General features: G+C 38.8%; 2 protein-coding genes across 7 annotated transcripts in view; both read right to left on the minus strand.

The window, feature by feature from the left end:
* On the minus strand, positions 1-10674 carry LOC105015108 (endothelial differentiation-related factor 1 homolog). 2 transcript variants are annotated; one of them, XM_010877972.5, is made up of 11 exons: positions 10467-10674; positions 10041-10098; positions 9458-9550; positions 8669-8803; positions 8342-8446; positions 6866-8255; positions 2504-2521; positions 2276-2327; positions 1979-2139; positions 883-976; positions 1-104 (listed from the first exon to the last, which is right to left on the minus strand). In XM_010877972.5, exons 6-11 carry the CDS (start codon positions 6941-6943, stop codon positions 43-45), a joined length of 465 nt encoding a protein of 154 aa, XP_010876274.1. In that variant the 5' UTR covers positions 6944-8255; positions 8342-8446; positions 8669-8803; positions 9458-9550; positions 10041-10098; positions 10467-10674; the 3' UTR covers positions 1-42. The 2 variants fall into 2 exon arrangements, with proteins under 2 accessions (XP_010876274.1, XP_010876275.1); XM_010877973.5 differs by lacking the exons at positions 2504-2521; positions 10041-10098 and having other exon boundaries at positions 10467-10673.
* Positions 10675-11864: 1190 nt separating this feature from the next.
* prrc2b (proline-rich coiled-coil 2B) overlaps positions 11865-18631 on the minus strand; it is a 31290-nt gene continuing 24523 nt past the window's right edge. For all 5 annotated transcript variants that reach the window (XM_020053333.3, XM_010877977.5, XM_020053335.3 and 2 more), the window contains one exon: positions 11865-14388. In XM_020053333.3, coding sequence (XP_019908892.2) covers positions 14218-14388 — 171 coding nt within the window. In that variant the 3' untranslated portion in view covers positions 11865-14217. The remainder of the gene's footprint in view (positions 14389-18631) is intronic.

Raw genomic sequence — 18631 nt, forward strand, 5'->3', positions numbered from 1 at the left:
CATGGGGGACATTGGGGGGGGGCTGATTTCGAGGCTTTATACTCATTTCTTCTTGGACTTTGCCTCCAGGGGCACTCCAATATCTTTCCCGCGCAGTTTCAAACCTGAGAATAAAAAAGTGTGATGTCAGACCCCAAAAAATTAAAAGGAGCCTTTGTTTTTTCATGGATTGCACCTCTGCCATCATTGCAATTGTTATTAACATACGAACACAGCACCACCATATGTAAGGGATGAATTCCTGTGGGCAGGTCAAATTGTCCCACATGTGAAATGTATGGATAGTACTGACAATTGTTGTTACCAGCCTGTAGATATCAACTTACAGGCAAAAAAGGAACAAAAAGGAACAACATAACAACATAAGCAACCATTTACTTGTAGAGGCTATGTGTTTGTTAATGTTTTATTAGTGATAATGCTTTGTCATGTTTTATTGCTACAGATGCAATTCAGTCGTTAGTTGGAATAGATCTATATTAAAAAACCAAAACATAAATTCACTAATAAACAAGTAAATATTAAAAACAACACTTTCTTTCAGAATATGCTTATGTTTGTTTTTTATTGGCAACTATTGTATAAGCGGGACAAACGGTTCCATAAATTGGCGTTAATTGCTGTGTGAATGTGGTGGTGATGATCAAACAATATATCAGGAATTAATGTGCATTCCAGAACTCAATCAGCAACAGATATTAAACAATACTGCGTTATAATTAAGCAAAAAGGCATGAGGGCATGTGTTGTATTCGATATTAAGAAAATTAAAAGTATGAATTTCAGTAGCCCCCTGACGCACCTAGGTTGTACAGAAGGAAAAAAAAAAGGTAAATTGATAAAAAACTAATTCCTGTGAGAGTTTGTCTAGATTCAACTCACCGATTGCTCTCTCAATCTTTCCCATGATTTGATTGTTGGGTATTGCTTTTCCACATTCATAGTCTGCGATGACTTGAGGCTTCTCGTTAATTTTCTAAAGGACAAAGCCAAAAGAAACATCAGTAAAAATCTGTAGCCTACAAATATGATGTTATTTCTAGCTACAGTGCAAAACTGATGAAAAATCAGTTTTTATGGTCATTATGGAGGTGTCTTGCACATATTTTCCTCAGAATTACACTGTTGCACGAGGTCTACTCTTTCTCCATCAGAATTCCCTCCTTCAGGGCTCTTGGCAAACGAAAAAGAATTGGGAATCCTGTTGGTTCCAGTGTCTGCAGGACAAAGGCTATGCTTCCTCATTCTAATATTCTAACTTAAACAGAATAGACAAAAACCTAAAATAATTTAAATAACTGTTTCCTTACTTTTGGACCTAACTTTTCAAGTTCACATTTTTATTCATCTGAAACATGTTTTATCTCATTTTATTTCCATTAGCAAATATACATGTTTCTTGTAAACTCCAACAGCTCTGGAAAAAATTAAGAGACCACTGCACCTTTTCCTTTCCTTTCCAAAAAAGTCAAAAAGGAAGGTTTTGAGTGAGGAACACTCTCTTAAAATTAAGAGACTACTGCAAATTGAATGCTTCTGTTCCTCACTCAAATCCTTCCTTTTAAACTTTTTTGGACAGGAAAGAAAAAAGTGCAGTGGTCTCTTCATTTTTTCCAGAGCTGTATTTAATGATGTAGTGTTGGAAAGCCTTAGAAAGATGTGCAGTGACTGGCAGACAGGTAATAACAACAAATCGGAAATTCAAGTCTCTAGTCATGGGCAAGTAAGTATGCCGTGGATGATGTATTAAACCACACAGAAACATCAAAGATACACTTGTCCTTCTGAACTGAGCTGAGCAGGACTGGAAGGGAACTGCTCAGAGATGTCACTGTGAGACCGTTGGTGATTTTAAAACAGCAACAGACTTCAATTATTAATATGAGAGAACACTATGGTGAATGAACCAAGTCCAAGGCAGGTGAAAAACGGAAACATTATTCACCTTTGAACGACCTCTGTGGGCACGGTTACTTACAGTGGCCAGGTCTTTCTGGGTGAAGCCCTTGTTCTGGCGGCCTTGCTGGATGACCTTGCCCACCTCTAGGGAGACCCTCTGGTGCTGCAGCTCCTCCGTCTCACGGTCCAGCTTGGCCGTGTTCTTGGTCACCAGATGCTGCTTATTTTGCCCTGCAGACCCTGTGGACACAAATGAATTGGGGCATGGTAGGTATAAACTGGCAGTATTTATTTTATTCCAAATAATCCTTAATGTCCCGGAACTCCCAGTAGGGGATGGTGGATTGCACATTTTTCTATAAAGAATAAGGCTTACATTTCTTAGTAGTCTCAAGGTCTTCTCCACGTCTCTGCGCTGCTGTGATGGCCTAGAAAAACATGTTTTTCTACATATTACTATTGGATATGCTGGGGCCACATCATGGACTCATCATGGGAAGATTCTAGACCATTAAAAACTCTCCATGAATTACGATGGAGTTTAGTGGTGATTAGTGTCGGCAGAATTGTCTTATATAATACAATGAGAATGTATGTTTTTCACCTTGATGTTGGATGATTCCTCTACGAGACAAAAGAAACTGTATTGGTTTAATCATCAAATTACATAGATTACATACTTCTGACAATGATGGTCAACCAAAATATTAGATAAAATAAATGCTTTGTGAACACATTAATTAAATACACAGCAAATTAATGAAACATCCAATACCCTATGTGAAATAGTTTGAAACGACTTAAACTAAACCACAACATAGCAATAGCTGCAACCAAACACTTCCTATAGTTATTAAGTCGTCTCAAACAGCACTCTGGAGGAATTTTGGCCTACTTCTCCATGCAGAACTGCTTCACCTCAGATATACAAACGTCTCAGAATACAAACAGCTTCTTTCAAGTCCTGTCAAATTTTAATGAGGTTTGAGTCTGAACTTTGACTATGCAATATAAATAATGTTATTTGCTGTTTTTGTGAAATAAGTTAAAACCTAGTCCTTTAATAAAAGAAAATCGAAATTAATGGAAATCTGAGCTTGAATTTCCAGTACCGGATTAATCTGTGCCCGCAAACCCCAGCCCTAAATGTCTTGTTCCTAAACCATTCCGATATAGACTTTCTTGCGTTTTGGAACATTGTCTTGCTGCATGACCCAGGTCCACATCAACAGTATTCACGATCCTTTAATTATAGCAAGGCTCATGTAGCAACATATCCTCAAACCAATACACTACAACATGTTAACTGTTGGTTTAAGATTCGTACTGTGGAATGCAGTTTGGTTTCACAAAACATTACATGTCCCACAGTCAGCCACAAAGAGGTCTACTTTTGACTAATCTGTCAATAGAATATTATCCCAGAATTCCTGAGAATCATTCATGCCCTAATGGCCAGCTGGAGCGAGAAATTAATGATATTTTTGGCAAGCAATAGTCTCCACCTCGCTACTGTGCGAGGTGTCTTTCTGATGGTGGTAAAGGACACCAGTCTTAGCCAAAGGAGGCCTGCAAATCCCTAGATAAGTTCTAGGGTTCCTTATGACTTCAGTCCTGCCTTGGCAATAACTTTTTTGACACCTGATTGTGTTGTTGATGACCTTGCACACCAATGAAATGAAAAAAGCACTAAACATTTCTTTATCTTTAAAGGAGAGGACACTCACTCTCCTTACATATTTTTATAGGTTTTATTGACACTGGGTTTCAGAGGGAGACAGATGAATTCGAGACATAAAGGTGAAGGGTGGAGACGGGTATTGAACCCTGGTCTCTGACGAGAAGACGCATAATGAGCATGGAGCTGGGAGAGTCACCACTGGAACTTTGAAGACGGCTTTTCTTTTTACTACCACTTCCCATCAAACGATCTGACCAAATTCAATGTGGGCCAAGACATATAACTTATCATTGTTTTTATTTGTTAAATGTTTCTTCCCAATTTTCTCCTGTTTTACTCTCCTCCTAGTAAGATCATGGGTCCTCCTCGACACCAACTGTACACACCAAACATGCAGGATTTGAATAACCACTACACGTTACATGTACATACTTACACCAAACTTTCCCCAAACAATTTTTTTTTAATACTTAGCGCGAGCAGAAACGCAGGGAAGAATGTTTGAATTATTGTAAAAAAAAATATATCTAGATCAGTTAGCACTGTTAGCAGTGTAGCACTGTTCTCTCTGTGTAGAAAACATTAGTGTACTATAGAACAAAAACTCATAACAACTGTATGCTTTGCGTGCCCTGTTCATGTGTGTTCTGACAAACTGCCCCATCTCAGCCATCTATGAGAGACAAAAAATACATTATTTATAGTGAACAAAATGCATTTTACCAAAACAAGGCAGGCATAACAACTACAGAAAAAGTCGCCCTAGATAGCTTGCCGTCTCATATACTGATATAACATGCAAGTGCAGTGAAATTGTCTATTTGTGGCCAACATTTTTAATACAACCATGATCAATAAATGTATCACAATTCTCAATCCCATCACAAAACTCACTACCAAAACGCAACCAAATCGATAAAACAGCAAAAATATCTTAGCTTCTGCTCTGATGAATCATTGGATAGAATTCCAATGACATGAAAATCATGATTCATGAAATCATACAATTTGGGTATGGTAATTACACCCCTTACAACCATTTCACATTTTGTTTTTTTAATTACATGCATCTACATATTTTTCCCACAAACCATACTCCACACTTTTAAGGGGATGTTTTTTATTGTTATGAAATGACACATTTAAAATACTACACTGAATTTGGTAAGTCTTCAAAATCTAATAATTGGCCTCAATCCTGTGTCAAATTATAGTGATTCTAATGTTTTCAGGATATATTAATCAGTTTCTATTGTTGGGTAATGAATAGGAAAGCAAACACTCAACCATGAGCACCGAGGAGTTGTAAAAATGAAACAAATAGACAATGTTGTGTATAGACAGATCAGGGATTAGTCTAGAAATATTTATTAGCCATGAAAATCCCTTGTAACATGGTCATAATAATTATTAAATAGTGCAAGGTACCACCAATACCTTGCCTAGATCAGGCCACTCCTCCAAACTGTATTAACGACCAAGAATGAGACTGATTTCAGACTACCAAAAGGTCAATGGCAACTTTGACAGAGCTATAGGCTGATCAGTGGAAATGTGACAACAATACTACAAGCCCTCTACAGATTATTGTAAAGGTGATGAGAAAAAACACTTCACAATCTGTAGCCACGTGGCTAAACGTTATCAGAGGCAAGGTCAAAATTGTACACTAAAATTCCACATGAAAAACATTCTTATAAAGGTATAAAAACTAATTTTATATATTTTTCAGATAAATATAAAACTAAACCGGATCTAGGCAAATTAGGTCCAACCATAATAAAATAAAAACTATTGAAGTGATTTTACATTTTCCTCTTTTGATAAAATGGGAGGTCTCAAACACTAAATGAGAATGACCCATGGGTAATGCTTTTCATAGGGAAGTCTAATAACTAAATACTATAAGAGCTGCCAATTTTGCGTAACAATCGCAACCAACCTTGTCTCGGGTAAAATAAACATATATTTAAGTCCTGCCAAAATACTGGTCTACTGTTGAATAAGTTACAGAAAGTATGCTGCAATTACACATTCTCTGGCTTTCCTATACGCGTCCAAAAACGTATCTACAGTCAGAGAACAATACAAAGTAACCAGATATACATACAGCTCCGGAAAAAATTAAGAGACCACTGCACCTTTTTCTTTCCTTTCCAAAAAAGTCTAAAATTAGATATTGAGTGAGGAAAATAGTTAAAATTAAGAGCACTGCAAATCCAACGCTTCTGTTCCTCACTCAAAACTTTTCTTTTCAACTTTTTTGGAAAGGAAAAAAAAGGTGCAGTGGTCTCTTCATTTTCCCCGGAGCTGTATATTCATCAATAAATGCATACACTTATGTGTTTACAATACTTTGTAATAACGCTTTTCTGGAGTGTAACATTTACTGAATTGTAAATTAAGATCTACATTAACCATTTTTGGCATACTCATCTAACTGGTTTATAGAAAGTGTAATGCTGCAACTTGCACAACAATTACAATGTTCAGAAGTATAACCTACGTTCTTCATAATCCATTGGATTAATATTTTAGACGACTATAAGAGAACATTTGAGTTATTCAGATATGTGAAAGTATCTCAGATCTAAAATATGGTAAATAGGTACTCGATTTTGTCACTCGTTTAAGAAAATGAGTATCATTTAAATAAGATATTGTATTATTAATAATATAAATGTTCCTATAAATACTTTTGTCTTGGTGCCAAACAGCGAAAACCGCTTAGTAGTACTGCTGCTAAAGAACACGCATGGCACATGCACACTGCGCTCGTCCGCCCTGGGGTGAAATGGCGTATATTGAACATTGGGAGATAACATGGCTTCCATTAAGAACAATTTGATTATACGGTGTTGTGTAAATCCCTCAATGTATGGCTATATCGAAATAGTGTATAGTCCACCAACACCACTACTCCCATTGCAATTTGGGGAGTTTAAGCTGATCCAACAGAAAAACCGAACACATGCATGCTACGAAAAAAGTACAGAAAAGTTACATTTAGTCCAATTCGACATCGAAGTCAGTCAAATGTTTAGATGACAACCCACATAATCGTTTGTCCAATACATGTTAACGAGCAAGAAAGGCCAGGGAGATGCAAGGTCTTAAAACTCCGGTATTTGTAACGTTAGCAAGCTTGTCAGACTGCCAGTGACAGTGTAGCCGACATGGGTTCAGTTGTTGGATTCAACCATGTTTCTAGGCTATTATCGGTTGTTTCTCGGGTTCCTATGCTAACAGGCTAATGCTAGCTGCTCTAGTTAGCTAGCTGGCTACCTGCTTAGATTTGGCCTGGGCAGCAGTCGGACCCTTCTTCCTCAAGACAGTCACGGTGTCCCAGTCGCTTTCTGCCATTTTCGGAGGGAATGATAGATAACTATTTATACAAAAATAAATCTAGCTGTCTGGGTATTACAACGTCTGGCACTGTAAGGCTACCTTATTTGCTCTGAATCGTAAGAAACACGCACGCGTCTGTCAAATACAAAGCTTTATTTAAAACTCCATTGACAGAGAAGAAATGTAAGGTTTACTCCGCCCAAAATGTTTCTGCGCGAGATGTTACCTATTTTTTTAAAGACAGCAAAACATAATTGTTTCTCTTTCTAAAAGCAATCCCCTACAATGTATGTATCCCCAATAATTTTGGGAGATGTCAACCTTCTGTACGCCCTAAGTGCTTTCTTATCCTCATTCTATAAAACTTTTTTTTCCTAATACATTCTAATAATAAACTGGGAGGTTTGAATCTTGAATGCGGATTGGGTGAAAGCCGTAGTAGAAGTAAACAATAAGGCACGAGTGGGTGTGTATATGGCCAATATTCCACAGCTAAGAGATGTTCCCAGGGATGATGCGTTGCTGAGTAGGTATTTATGTTGATTTATGTTTGCTATGTATGCTTGTATTTTAAGAACAAATCAATACAAAGGAAATCAAGTTTCCTAGTTAAACAAGGCTACAATGTGGATTAGCCTACCTGTTGGTTAGGAAAATGTAATGTTGGCAACAATTTTAAGAAATTCTGCTTAACTAAAGATTCTGGTAAGGGCTCTCAGATCAGCTAGGCTCTCATAACAACCTTACAATGTTACTGTAGTACAGCTGGCAGCAGTAAAAATAATAATAATAATAATGATAACTTTTGGTTAATAGCAATATACATTTTTTACAAGAGCACTACAAAAGAAGAAATAAATAAAATAAAAACACACTGAAAGACATTAATTCTTAAAATGTACCACTACAGTGAAATGTGCAACAATTCATTGTGTGGATAGCAATTCATATTTATGCAGTGATATAACATAAAACATGTTTATTGGCAGCTTGGTTGGTTGTAATTGGGTGTATTACCATGGTCATTTAGCAGATTGTTTCACCCTATGCAACTATACAGTATAGTATATAGCGTGACTTATGCAATTCAAATCCGGAACCCCGGTACAGCCAACACACTGATTCAAGACCAGTCCACTGATCCACTGGAACAGACACATCACCAGGCGCAGGACATCTCAGAGGCAGCATCGCTGTTGCGACGTGTTCGGTTGGGGGACCAGCCATAGTCAGACTGAGCATCATCAGCCAGACTGTGGAGCCGGCTCCACCGTGGAGCGTGTCTGGAGCCCTGCTTCCCGCCCCAGGTACGAGGCTTAGGGTTCATCTGCACACAAACTACTATCAGATAAACACACTCACACAAGCTGTCGTCAGTTATAATGTGTCTTTACCATGCATTCTGCCCCTTACCTGAACAAAGACAGATGTATTCATCTGAAGGGTCTCCACTCTCTCAGACAGCTGACCCAACCAGTCCAGATGGTCAGCAATAGACTGGTTCAGATCACCAGTGTTCTGCAATGGTGTAGAAACAGATACACATGTATAGTTCAGTATATATCCCAACCTGAGCTCAATGAGACTTTCAGGGATGTAGCAGAAGCAAACTTGGATCAGAACATATGGGAAAAGGCGTGTGGATGAAGAATCGTTTATTCTTAAGCAACAGCCAATTGCAATCCAAATAAATAGTAAAAAAATAAAATAGTATGAGTGAGACACTCCACAGGAACAAACCCCAGTCACGTTGTCTTTCAGCTCAGCAGCAGAGAGGCGGATATGCTCTAGTTTATCAATCTGTTCCTTCAGACGGTCTTCGAGCTCCTGCATCATCATCAGACCCTCGCCCGGTCTGATTGCTTTACCTGACATCTTGAGATAAGGTACAACAAAATATAATAAACACTCATAATAAACACGAGTTTTGACTCCAGTATATTGACTCTCCCTTTCCCCTATAGCCTATTCTGCGTTATAAACCGAGTGGTTCGAATATCGAATGCCGATTGGTTGGAAGCCGTAGTATTGCTTTAATTCTGTAAGTAACCGGTTTACAATAGCAGTAAGTCACCTCGCGGGTTTGTGGTACAGTATATTGTCAAGACACCACGGCTAAGTTCTGTATCCAGGCACTCAGCGATAACTCTTTGCCGTGGTATACTGTGGGAGTCTTGTTTTTTGCAAAGCACTAACGAGGTTCGATGCAATTAACTTACATGTAAGCCTATGTAATTTCTGTAACTAAAGATTAGCTAATCTAGCCACGTCAATTGCGGGTACGTCAAACCTAGTAGATTATATTACTATGGTGGATGCAATGGCGATGTCCACGCTAGAAAACAGTATACTTTATGCACCAAGAAACGTGCAGTCAGCGACTGAAGAACTTTTTATGATGGGTTGCACTACGTCTTTTTTCCAAAATATATCGACAGACATGCAATAACAACTTTTTAAAATCACCACATTGCCTACATCTACAACATGGCATGATGGGCAACACAAAGTTTGAGTCAAAATGATTACCTTCTATTTGGTTTCCTCCGTCAAAATGTCCAGAAGATTCCGGTTTAGAGGGTAGTCTTGGAAAATTGTCTATGGTGTAGCAAGACCCTTTGTCTGACAAAAATGCGCGGAATTTGACACTTTTGACGTCATTACTTTTGACCAAGGTAAAAACAGCCTGTCGGTTCATGCAATGCTACTAAGAATTATGTAGCCCGTTTCTACTGCAGGCAGCCAAGTTGAATACATTACAGTTCATAGGTATTTGGAAATTGAAAAGTTTAATTGTTTAGTCTCTGTACTCCAGCAACATTGATACGAAATGAAACAAGAGGTTAAAAGGTTAGACAATCCGCTTCACCTCTAAGTTACCACACTCAACCCGTGAACAGTGCAGGAATATAGACGTTTTTTAAAATACAATCCCTCTATTTCAGTAGTCCAATCTTAAGTAAAACCCTCAAATATTGTATTTGGTTGTGACCATGGGCGAAAATTTCATCTAACTGTTGGGGGGGACAATAAACTTAAAATTTTTTGAAGGGGACACCAATAATACAGGCACAATTAGGATAGCCTATGTGTACAGAGAGGAAAGCCTTACTTCTATTATTAGTGTAGCATGGAGACGGTTCCATTATCCTTCTTCTCAAAGTTTCTTTCTGGTTCAATGAAAAAGCTGGCTAAATTGACCAAAACATTCTTCAAAACCACCAGTGGGGCGCGCCTCACGCTTTGAGAACCACCCGTACTGTGTGTATTTGTGTGTGTGTGTGATAGGCTATGCTACGTTATTAAACAACCTAAACTACTATAAAACAAGAGAGTAACGTTATAATTGCTAACAAAGCAGAATACATTGGTGACAATATTACATTGGTAGGTAACTGTTAGTTAAGTTACACAAGTTAATTTACACAATATTTTTTTGAGATGATTTATCAATGACTCAGCATCATCTATATTAGAGAGAAAATATCCGATGAACTTCATCCGATGTATAATTGTGAATAAAATAGCCTGGACTTACTGAGGTTTCACAACTACTGAAAACTTTGTTTTCTCCCGCCACCGACTGTGTGTGTGTCGGTGGTGACTGAGGTAAAGGGAGCAGCCAGTGGACCAAAACACTTTGAGGCAAAGCAGGGGGGACTCAAAATGTTTAAAACTTTTTTTGTTGTTGCCCCGTTTGCATTTGTATTGTTTTACTACTTACACAATTATTTTAAGTATATACCATTATATTATTTACAATACACCTATTTTAATTATATTTTAGGGGGGGACAACCCTCAGAAAGGGGGGGTCCCGACCCCCCCGCGATTTCCGCCCTTGGTTGTGACCGTAAACCTGACCAGAGGTTGGTCATCTACACCTGGTGATTCTGTGCCAGGCCTGTACGCAGTGGTCTTCATGGTCCTGTTTTTTCCGGGACATTTCTACCTTCGGTCTTGTCTTTTGCTATGCTTACTTGGATTAAAGTCAGATTATTCCATTGATAAACCCTGGAAAAAGTGCCTTGGTTGCTTTAGCATTGCCTTGGGGTCATTGTTTTGCTGCAGGGTGAAGTGCCATGCAATGACTTTTGAGGCTTTTGGGTTGAATCTGAGATTAGGTTTCTGTACAATACAGAATTCAAAGACGAGTGACACGTTTCCAGGCGCAGCCGTAGATAAAGTGGTAAACATAACCCAATCGTTTAACTTTTTAGCAAAACCGTAACATTACCGTTTTTGAGACTAACCAGTAATTTGTACCTTAATCCCTCTGAGGATATCCTGGAGTAGTCTTCTCTTTATGGCATTCTTTGGTACATTTATGCCTACATCGTGGTGTATTAATGTTTGCGAGTCTTTACAATTCAAGGAATTCTTCGGTCTTCCGTGGGCTACCAGGTCGTTGCCACTGGTACTCACCAGTGCGCGTTTGCTTAATAACCTAACAGTTGATTATGACATACCTAATCTTTGGCTGTCTCAGATAGATTTTGTTTTGTCATGACATCTCTGCTCCCCATTTTGCAGGGCAACAGTATCATACTCCAAATGGAAATGCCACACCTAGAATTACATCCATCTTGTTAGCTCACTTGTGCATGGACTAACCATGCAGCAAGACACCTGGCCAAGAAAAAGCAGAGTAACCAATTTTCATATTACTTTTGGTTCTTTAAAATGGTTGGAATGTATAAAAAGGACTAATTCCTACATGGTTTATGAATGAGTCTGCATTTTAACCTCTGTAGAAGTTTTGTTTCAAATCCATCATTGTGTTTTGTTTAATTCCAAATCCAATGTCCAGATTAACTACTGGACTGCACTGCATTAAACTTTAGTTTTAAAATAAGTATTCATTCCAAACTGCATGTAAGCAAAGACCTTGCTTATTCAATTGATAGACTTAAAATAAAAATTTAACAAGGACAACATTTGAAAAAGCACAAATGCTTTATTTTTTTCTCAATAAGCTCTTAACAAGTAAAGGGCGAATATGATCACATATCTGAAAGGATAAACATCAGGTAAGTTACACTGTAGGATTAGTTCCAGAGTGCACTGATTCTCTGACCAAAAAAAGTGTGTGGTAAAAAAAGGTTGAAATCTTGGTTTAGGTACAGTAATGACTGAAGTCGTGAGCAGGAGGAAACCAAAAGCAGTTTCAGTGTAGGCTAAACCACACAGTCAGTCCAAAAACTGTCAGGGTCCCCTCACAGCAAAAAATAGGGAAGAGGGGGGCAAAAAGCCATCACAACGTCCAGTAAGTCAATCCACAAGTGAAAGTAGTCCCTGTGATTATATCATAGTGACCTTTGAAACATTAATCCTTTTATTAGTGATACAATATAAATCAAGCATACGTTTTCAGACACCCACCCTCCCTGACTGACAACTCTGAATATAATGAACATGTACAGACATCAGTGAAACACTGCCATAATGGTGAGTCTGAACATTTTGTAGTGTCATGGAGCATTATAATAAGCAGTAACATTTATAACCAGTTATGATGACATTGGAATAGTAAATGAGTTTCAAAATGAGTGTCCATAAAAATAAATCACAGATGATAGCAACAGTTCACATTTTTCAAACAGAAAAGCTATAATATTCCTTCGGAGAGACCAAAGCAACTGCAGCGTTCACAAAAAAAAAAAAAAAAACTAAGCAAAGATAGTACATCAATTCATCAAGCAATTCCAATCCCCCTCCGTTGTCAAATTGTAACATAAAAATAGATATTTGGACCCTGATTGAGTGATGATATAGTTAGGCTGCGTTTATTGCTAGCGCGACCCCAGAGACCTAACATGGTGCTGAATGTTCACTAGAGAGAAGTGCCTACCCATTCCTTCAATAACCCTCCCGCCTTTCCATTGAGTTGTGTTGCAAAAACATAGCTAATACAGATAGGTGTATATAATAGCTTTAGGAGCAAAAGCGAGGAGGGATATAAAATCACAAGACATGTATCAGATGTGAATCTGAAATTCAGCAACTCATTTCAACCAAAAGGATTGCAAAAGAAAGCAACATTTCAATCAGCTATTAGGAGCATACAGTAGTAGTCCATAAAGCCCACCCCCACTCCCAAACACTATAAATATCCCTCACACGAACACTATAGAAGAACCCAATGTATTTGCCAGCATGGTTGATCACGCACACGCAGGCACGCGCACACACACACACACAAACACTCAGTCGTTTCTATTAACTTCAGAGCCTTTTGAAATGTTGAGACTGGATCATGGATCAGGATCTGTGATTAACACACTTTCAGCACATCACATGCAAACACTGCATCAACGCCAGGGTAGCTCCCAATGAGGCAACAACATGACTTCTCTAAAATGTTCATGTTTCTGCTTCTGTTTACAAAGTACATATTAGGACAGAGAGAGAGCAACAGAACAAAAGCAAAAAAAGAAAAAGAAAATGCCTTTTAAAAATAACAAACATTTTCTATCATCATAAGCTATTTTGTCACAGTTCACAAGCTGTGTGAAGTACCCCAGGGGTCGCTGTCTGAGGACGACACCCTGGTTCACGTGGTTCCATTTTTATATACAACAATGTCCTCAAATCTGTATTTTAAGGATTTTTTTATTGAATAAAAGTTGTCCTTTAATAATAGAGCAAATAAGCGATATGATTACTTAAAAAATTAAAACTCCACGGTTACAACAAAAAAAAAGTAAAGTAGGGGAAAGTACAAGAAGTTCCATTCTGCAGTTTTAAAACGCTTTTTCTTTCTTGGAGTGACATTTCAAGTGTCTGCCTTGTCTACAGGGCTACAGTCCAAAAGGTAATTACGGGTTGGCAAAAAATATATATAAAAAAACGAGGTAAACGAGAAGAGTGAACTATCTGCAGGAGCTGGCGGTTTCCTTTTTCAGACTGTTGGAGAGCAACATAGAAAATGTGACTATTTTCTTTGTTTTTGTGACCATTATCTTTTATCTTGAAAAGGAAATTTATGTTAATAAATAAGGAGGACCATGTAGTCTGCTTAGAAGAGTGTCCCAAACTATTGTCTATGTATATATGTATATATTTTTTTATATATTTATATATCTCTATACGTGGTGTTTAATAATAAGTGTCCGGTTCTGACAGTTCAGGAATTTGGTACAGTATGCCTGCCTGCCCATAAGTTTGGCGACAGATCTGGGGGGGGGGGGGGGTTGTAAAAGGCTGAAAGGTGGGCCATGGGAGGGGGCAGGGGTGGTGTTGTCCAGAGTCAGGCTGGGTGAAGTTTAAAAGGAGGTTTAAGGTCCGTTGCTATGCCTTGCCCTCCTCCACTTTGATGGCCTGGGGTTTGATGGCTCCAGTGCGTGGTGCTGGTTTGACCTGCCAGCCGGGAAGGCGCTCCTGGAGTTTGCTGGTCATCATGCCCCCCGACTGAGTCTTCCCCTCACCCACCAGCTGGCGCACCTCCTGCAGGTCTTTACTCTGGAACACACAGAAATTAAACACTGTTAACGCTTCATATGACTTGCAGCAAAACAATACAACCAAGGCCAGTGTACACAATGACGTTTGCAGGCAACCGACTAAGCATTAGTGAGTGTGGCGAGACAAGGCAGCCTGGTCTGACATTCCCACCCTGGTAGGCACTAAGCCAGTATGCACCACCCTTAGCAGGACCCCAGGGCACCATCATTATGCTGACCAGGACTCAAACTCCTGGGGGCAATGACCCAGCTGTAATGAAAGACCAATGGACCACTTAAGGGGCCCAAAAACCAGAATTATTTCAACAGTGTAATAACAGCAAACATAAGTTGCGCCTTCTTTTTGATTTACCAGCGTTGTCATTCTCCATCTTAGGCTACAGGCAACACCAAGCTCATGGGGATCTGTGGGTAGGCACCAGGTGATATAATAGCATTAATAGGTTTGGCTTAAGTTTACCCATCTTCAATTGCAAAATCAAACAGCGCTTACAATGGTTAAATCATAGATCAATGATCTGGCAATAGATGACAACGTTGAGCGGGAAAATGTGTGTGAGAATATACTTAAATCAAAGAACCCAAACCATCTATTGATAGGTCCTGGCTGACACCTTAAAATCTTTCATGCAAAACAGACTAAGGTCAAACAGTGTCTTTTCCTCTTAATCCCTTGGAACGTACGAACACAATGAGACTGTCCAAAGGTGAACCAGCGTTAAACAGGGTTACCTGGGTTGACGGCTGCACAAAAAATGATTGTTCAGTGTTGGTTGCCACGATGTGATCCGCATATTGAATATCCCCACTTTAAATTGAATGAATCACAATCTGTTTTACTAAAGCAACCCCCCCCATAAAAACCCTGTATTATTACTTCCAAAATCTTAGGTGTAGTAAATATATGAGGAAGATTGCGATTTTGCGCATTAAAAATGCTTGTGAATAAGAACCAGGCTTGCAAATTAGTTGGGCACGATAAGGGCCATGCAGGGATTAGTTTACTACAACAAACTTTATATTTTTGTTGAATTGCTTGTTGTTGGGGTAAAACTCCAACAACAACAAAAAACAGCATTTTGGACATTTAGTTTGCATTGGAATGTAATTAGTGGAATCAACAATCCCATATTAGTAATTTTTGAAATTTATTTTTTACCATTCACTGAATACCTGGTTGAACCAAAATTGTCTACAATTAAACCAAGATAAAACTGAGATTATTGTGTTTGGCAACAAAAATAAAACAACAAGTATTAGTAAAGAGCTGGATTCTCAGGCCCTTAAAACCAGGGATCAAGTGTGTAACCTTGGTGTTCTGACTCAGACCTCACATTTAACAGTCATATCAAATCGGTCACCATAAACAGCATTCTATCATCTAAAAAAATATAGCTAGAATCAAAGGCCTGCCTTTTCACATGCCTATGACTGAGCTCTTACACTTAACCACACTGTTGAGCCTTATAGCTTCCTATGTTTTTATATTTCATTTTATTCTATTTTCTTATTCCATGTTTTCTTATTATGCTGTATTTATCTTTTTGATTTATTTTGTTATTACATTTATATTTTGCTATCTTTTACCAATCACAATGCAAGTTCTGGTGCTATCAGAGGAACAACCTGTGTAAATTTAATCTGTGGATCACAGATAATGCAAATTCTTGTGCTGCTGTTTAAACATCAATGTAGGGTATTATCTCACAAAAGGACTGATTAGTTAATCCAAGCACTGGAGCGCGAGGATTGAGATTCCGGGGTGGTGCAGTAAACAGTTATGGCTACTGTAATTCACTGAGGATGTAAAATGCATGTACAGACATGGCTCTCTCCAGGGGGTCATTTATGCCAAGACAGACATTGATGCAATGATTATCTCACATAGGGACTGACAGGTTCATCCTGGCATTGGAATGTGAGGATTGAGATACCGGGGTGTTGAAGTCCATGCAGTCCCCCTGGACAAAGCTGAGCTACAGAATTGTAACAATCTGGTTGATTTAATTCCCTTGCATTTTGTATTTTTATTTTCACTGTAAAGCACATAAAATTGCATTATAAATAATGCCCTCTGGGATTCGTGGACATATTGGTAAAAATGAGCACAAAGGGCTCTACTAAAACACATTTGTCTGAAGTCTGCAATATTGATTGGATCTGGGTTCTATTCTCAGAGATAAAAATAGAGCTTCCTTCAAAACATTTGTGGTGAGTTGAGAGGAGTCTTCAGAAGTAACCAAAAACAACTAAAGGATGTGAAATGGTGCTGCATGACTGAAATGTCTAAGATCATCAAACAATATAGGACACTATTTCATGTATTCTGAGTTTATAGGCTTTCTGGCCATCTTTACAAAGAGGTCCAATGATTCTGGAGGGCACTGTGTGAGTCCATGAAGTGCCTTCAGAAAAGTCTGACCCCTTCACTTCCTCTACATGTTGTCATGTTTTGATGCAATTTATAATTCATTAAATATTTGTCTGCCAACAATTTACAAACACCCCATAATGACAAAGCAATGCTGAAATGCTTGCCAATTTATTGAAAATGAACTGAAATCTGTCATGTACATACGTAATCAGACTTGAGTATTTTGTAGAAGCACCTTTAGCATTGATCACAACTTTGTGTTCTTGGGTTTGCTTATGTCTCTAGCTTTGCACACCTGGATTTGGGCACTTCCTCCCATTCTACTTTGCTGGTTTTCTTAAGCTACAGTGGGGCAAAAAAGTATTTAGCCAGCCACCAATTGTGCAAGTTCTCCCACTTGAAAGATGAGGCTTGTAATTTTCATCAAAGGTACACTTCAACTATGAGAGACAATATTAGAAAAATAAATCCAGAATATCACATTGTAGGATCTTTTATGAATTCATTGGTAAATGAAAGTAAAACAAGTATTTGGTCACCTACAAACAAAAGATTTCTGGCTCTCACAGACCTCTAACAACTTCTTTAAGAGGCTCCTCTGTCCTCCACTCGTTACCTGTATTAATGGCACCTGTTTGAACTTGTTATCAGTATAAAATACACTTGTCCTCAACCTTAAACAGTCACACTCCAAACTCCACTATAGCCAAGACCAAAGAGCTGTCAATGGACACCAGAAACAAAATTGTAGACCTGCACCAGGCTGGGAAGACTGAATCGGCAATAAGTAAGCAGCTTGGTGTGAAGAAATCAACTGTGGGAGCAATTATAAGAAAATGGAAGACATACAAGGCCACTGATAATCTCCCACGATCCGGGGCTCCACGCAAGATCTCACCCTGTGGGGTCATAATTATCACAAGTGAATGACCTGCAGAGAGCTGGGACCAAAGTAACAAAGGCTACCATCAGTAACACACTACGCCACCAGGGACTCAAATCCTGCAGTGCCAGACGTGTCCCCCTGCTTAAGCCAGTACATGTCCAGGCCCGTCTGAGGTTTGCTAGAGAGCATTTGGATGGTCCAGAAGAGGACTGGGAGAATGTCATATGGTCAGATGAAACCAAAATAGAACTTTTAGGTAAAAACTCAACTCGTCGTGTTTGGAGGAGAAAGAATGCTGAGTTGCATCCAAAGAACACCATACCTCCTGTGAAGCATGGGGGTGGAAACATCATGCTTTGGGGCTGTTTTTCTGCAAAGGGACCAGGACGACTGATCCGTGTAAAGGAAAGAATGAATGGGGCCATGTATCATGAGATTGAGTGAAAACCTCCTTCCATCAGCAAGGGCATTGAAGATGAAACGTGGCTGGGTCTTTCAGCATGTCAATGATCCCAAACACACCGCCCGGGCAACGAAGGAGTGGCTTCGTAAGAAGCATTTTAAGGTCCTGGAGTGGTCTAACCAGTCACCAGATCTCAACCCCATAGAAAATCTTTGGAGGGAGTTGAAAGTCTGTGTTGCCCAGCGACAGCCCCAAAACATCACTGCTCTAGAGGAGATGTGCATGGAGGAATGGGCCAAAATACCAGCAACAGTGTGGGAAAACCTTGTGAAGACTTACAGAAAACATTTGACCTCTGTCATTGCCAACAAAGGGTATATAACAAAGTAATGAGATTAACTTTTGTTATTGATCAAATACTTATTTTCCACCATAATTAACCAATAAATTCATTAAAAATCCAACAATGTGATTTTCGGGATAATGTTTTCTCATTTTGCCTCTCGTAGTTGAAATGTACCTATGATGAAAATTATAGGTCTCTCACCTTTAAGTGGGAAAACTTGCACAATTGGTGG

This window comes from Esox lucius, chromosome 14 (genome assembly GCF_011004845.1).
Source record: "Esox lucius isolate fEsoLuc1 chromosome 14, fEsoLuc1.pri, whole genome shotgun sequence".
NCBI lineage: Eukaryota > Metazoa > Chordata > Actinopteri > Esociformes > Esocidae > Esox > Esox lucius.

Excerpts from the sequence above, each read along its gene's own strand:
- LOC105015108 (XM_010877972.5), bottom strand. The coding sequence starts at position 6,943 with ATGGCAGAAAGCGACTGGGACACCGTGACTGTCTTGAGGAAGAAGGGT. Across the intron at positions 2,140-2,275 it reads CCTTGAGACTACTAAGAAAT|GGTCTGCAGGGCAAAATAAG; the intron begins GTAAGCCTTATT and ends TTGTGTCCACAG. Across the intron at positions 977-1,978 it reads CCCAGAAAGACCTGGCCACT|AAAATTAACGAGAAGCCTCA; the intron begins GTAAGTAACCGT and ends TTTGTCCTTTAG.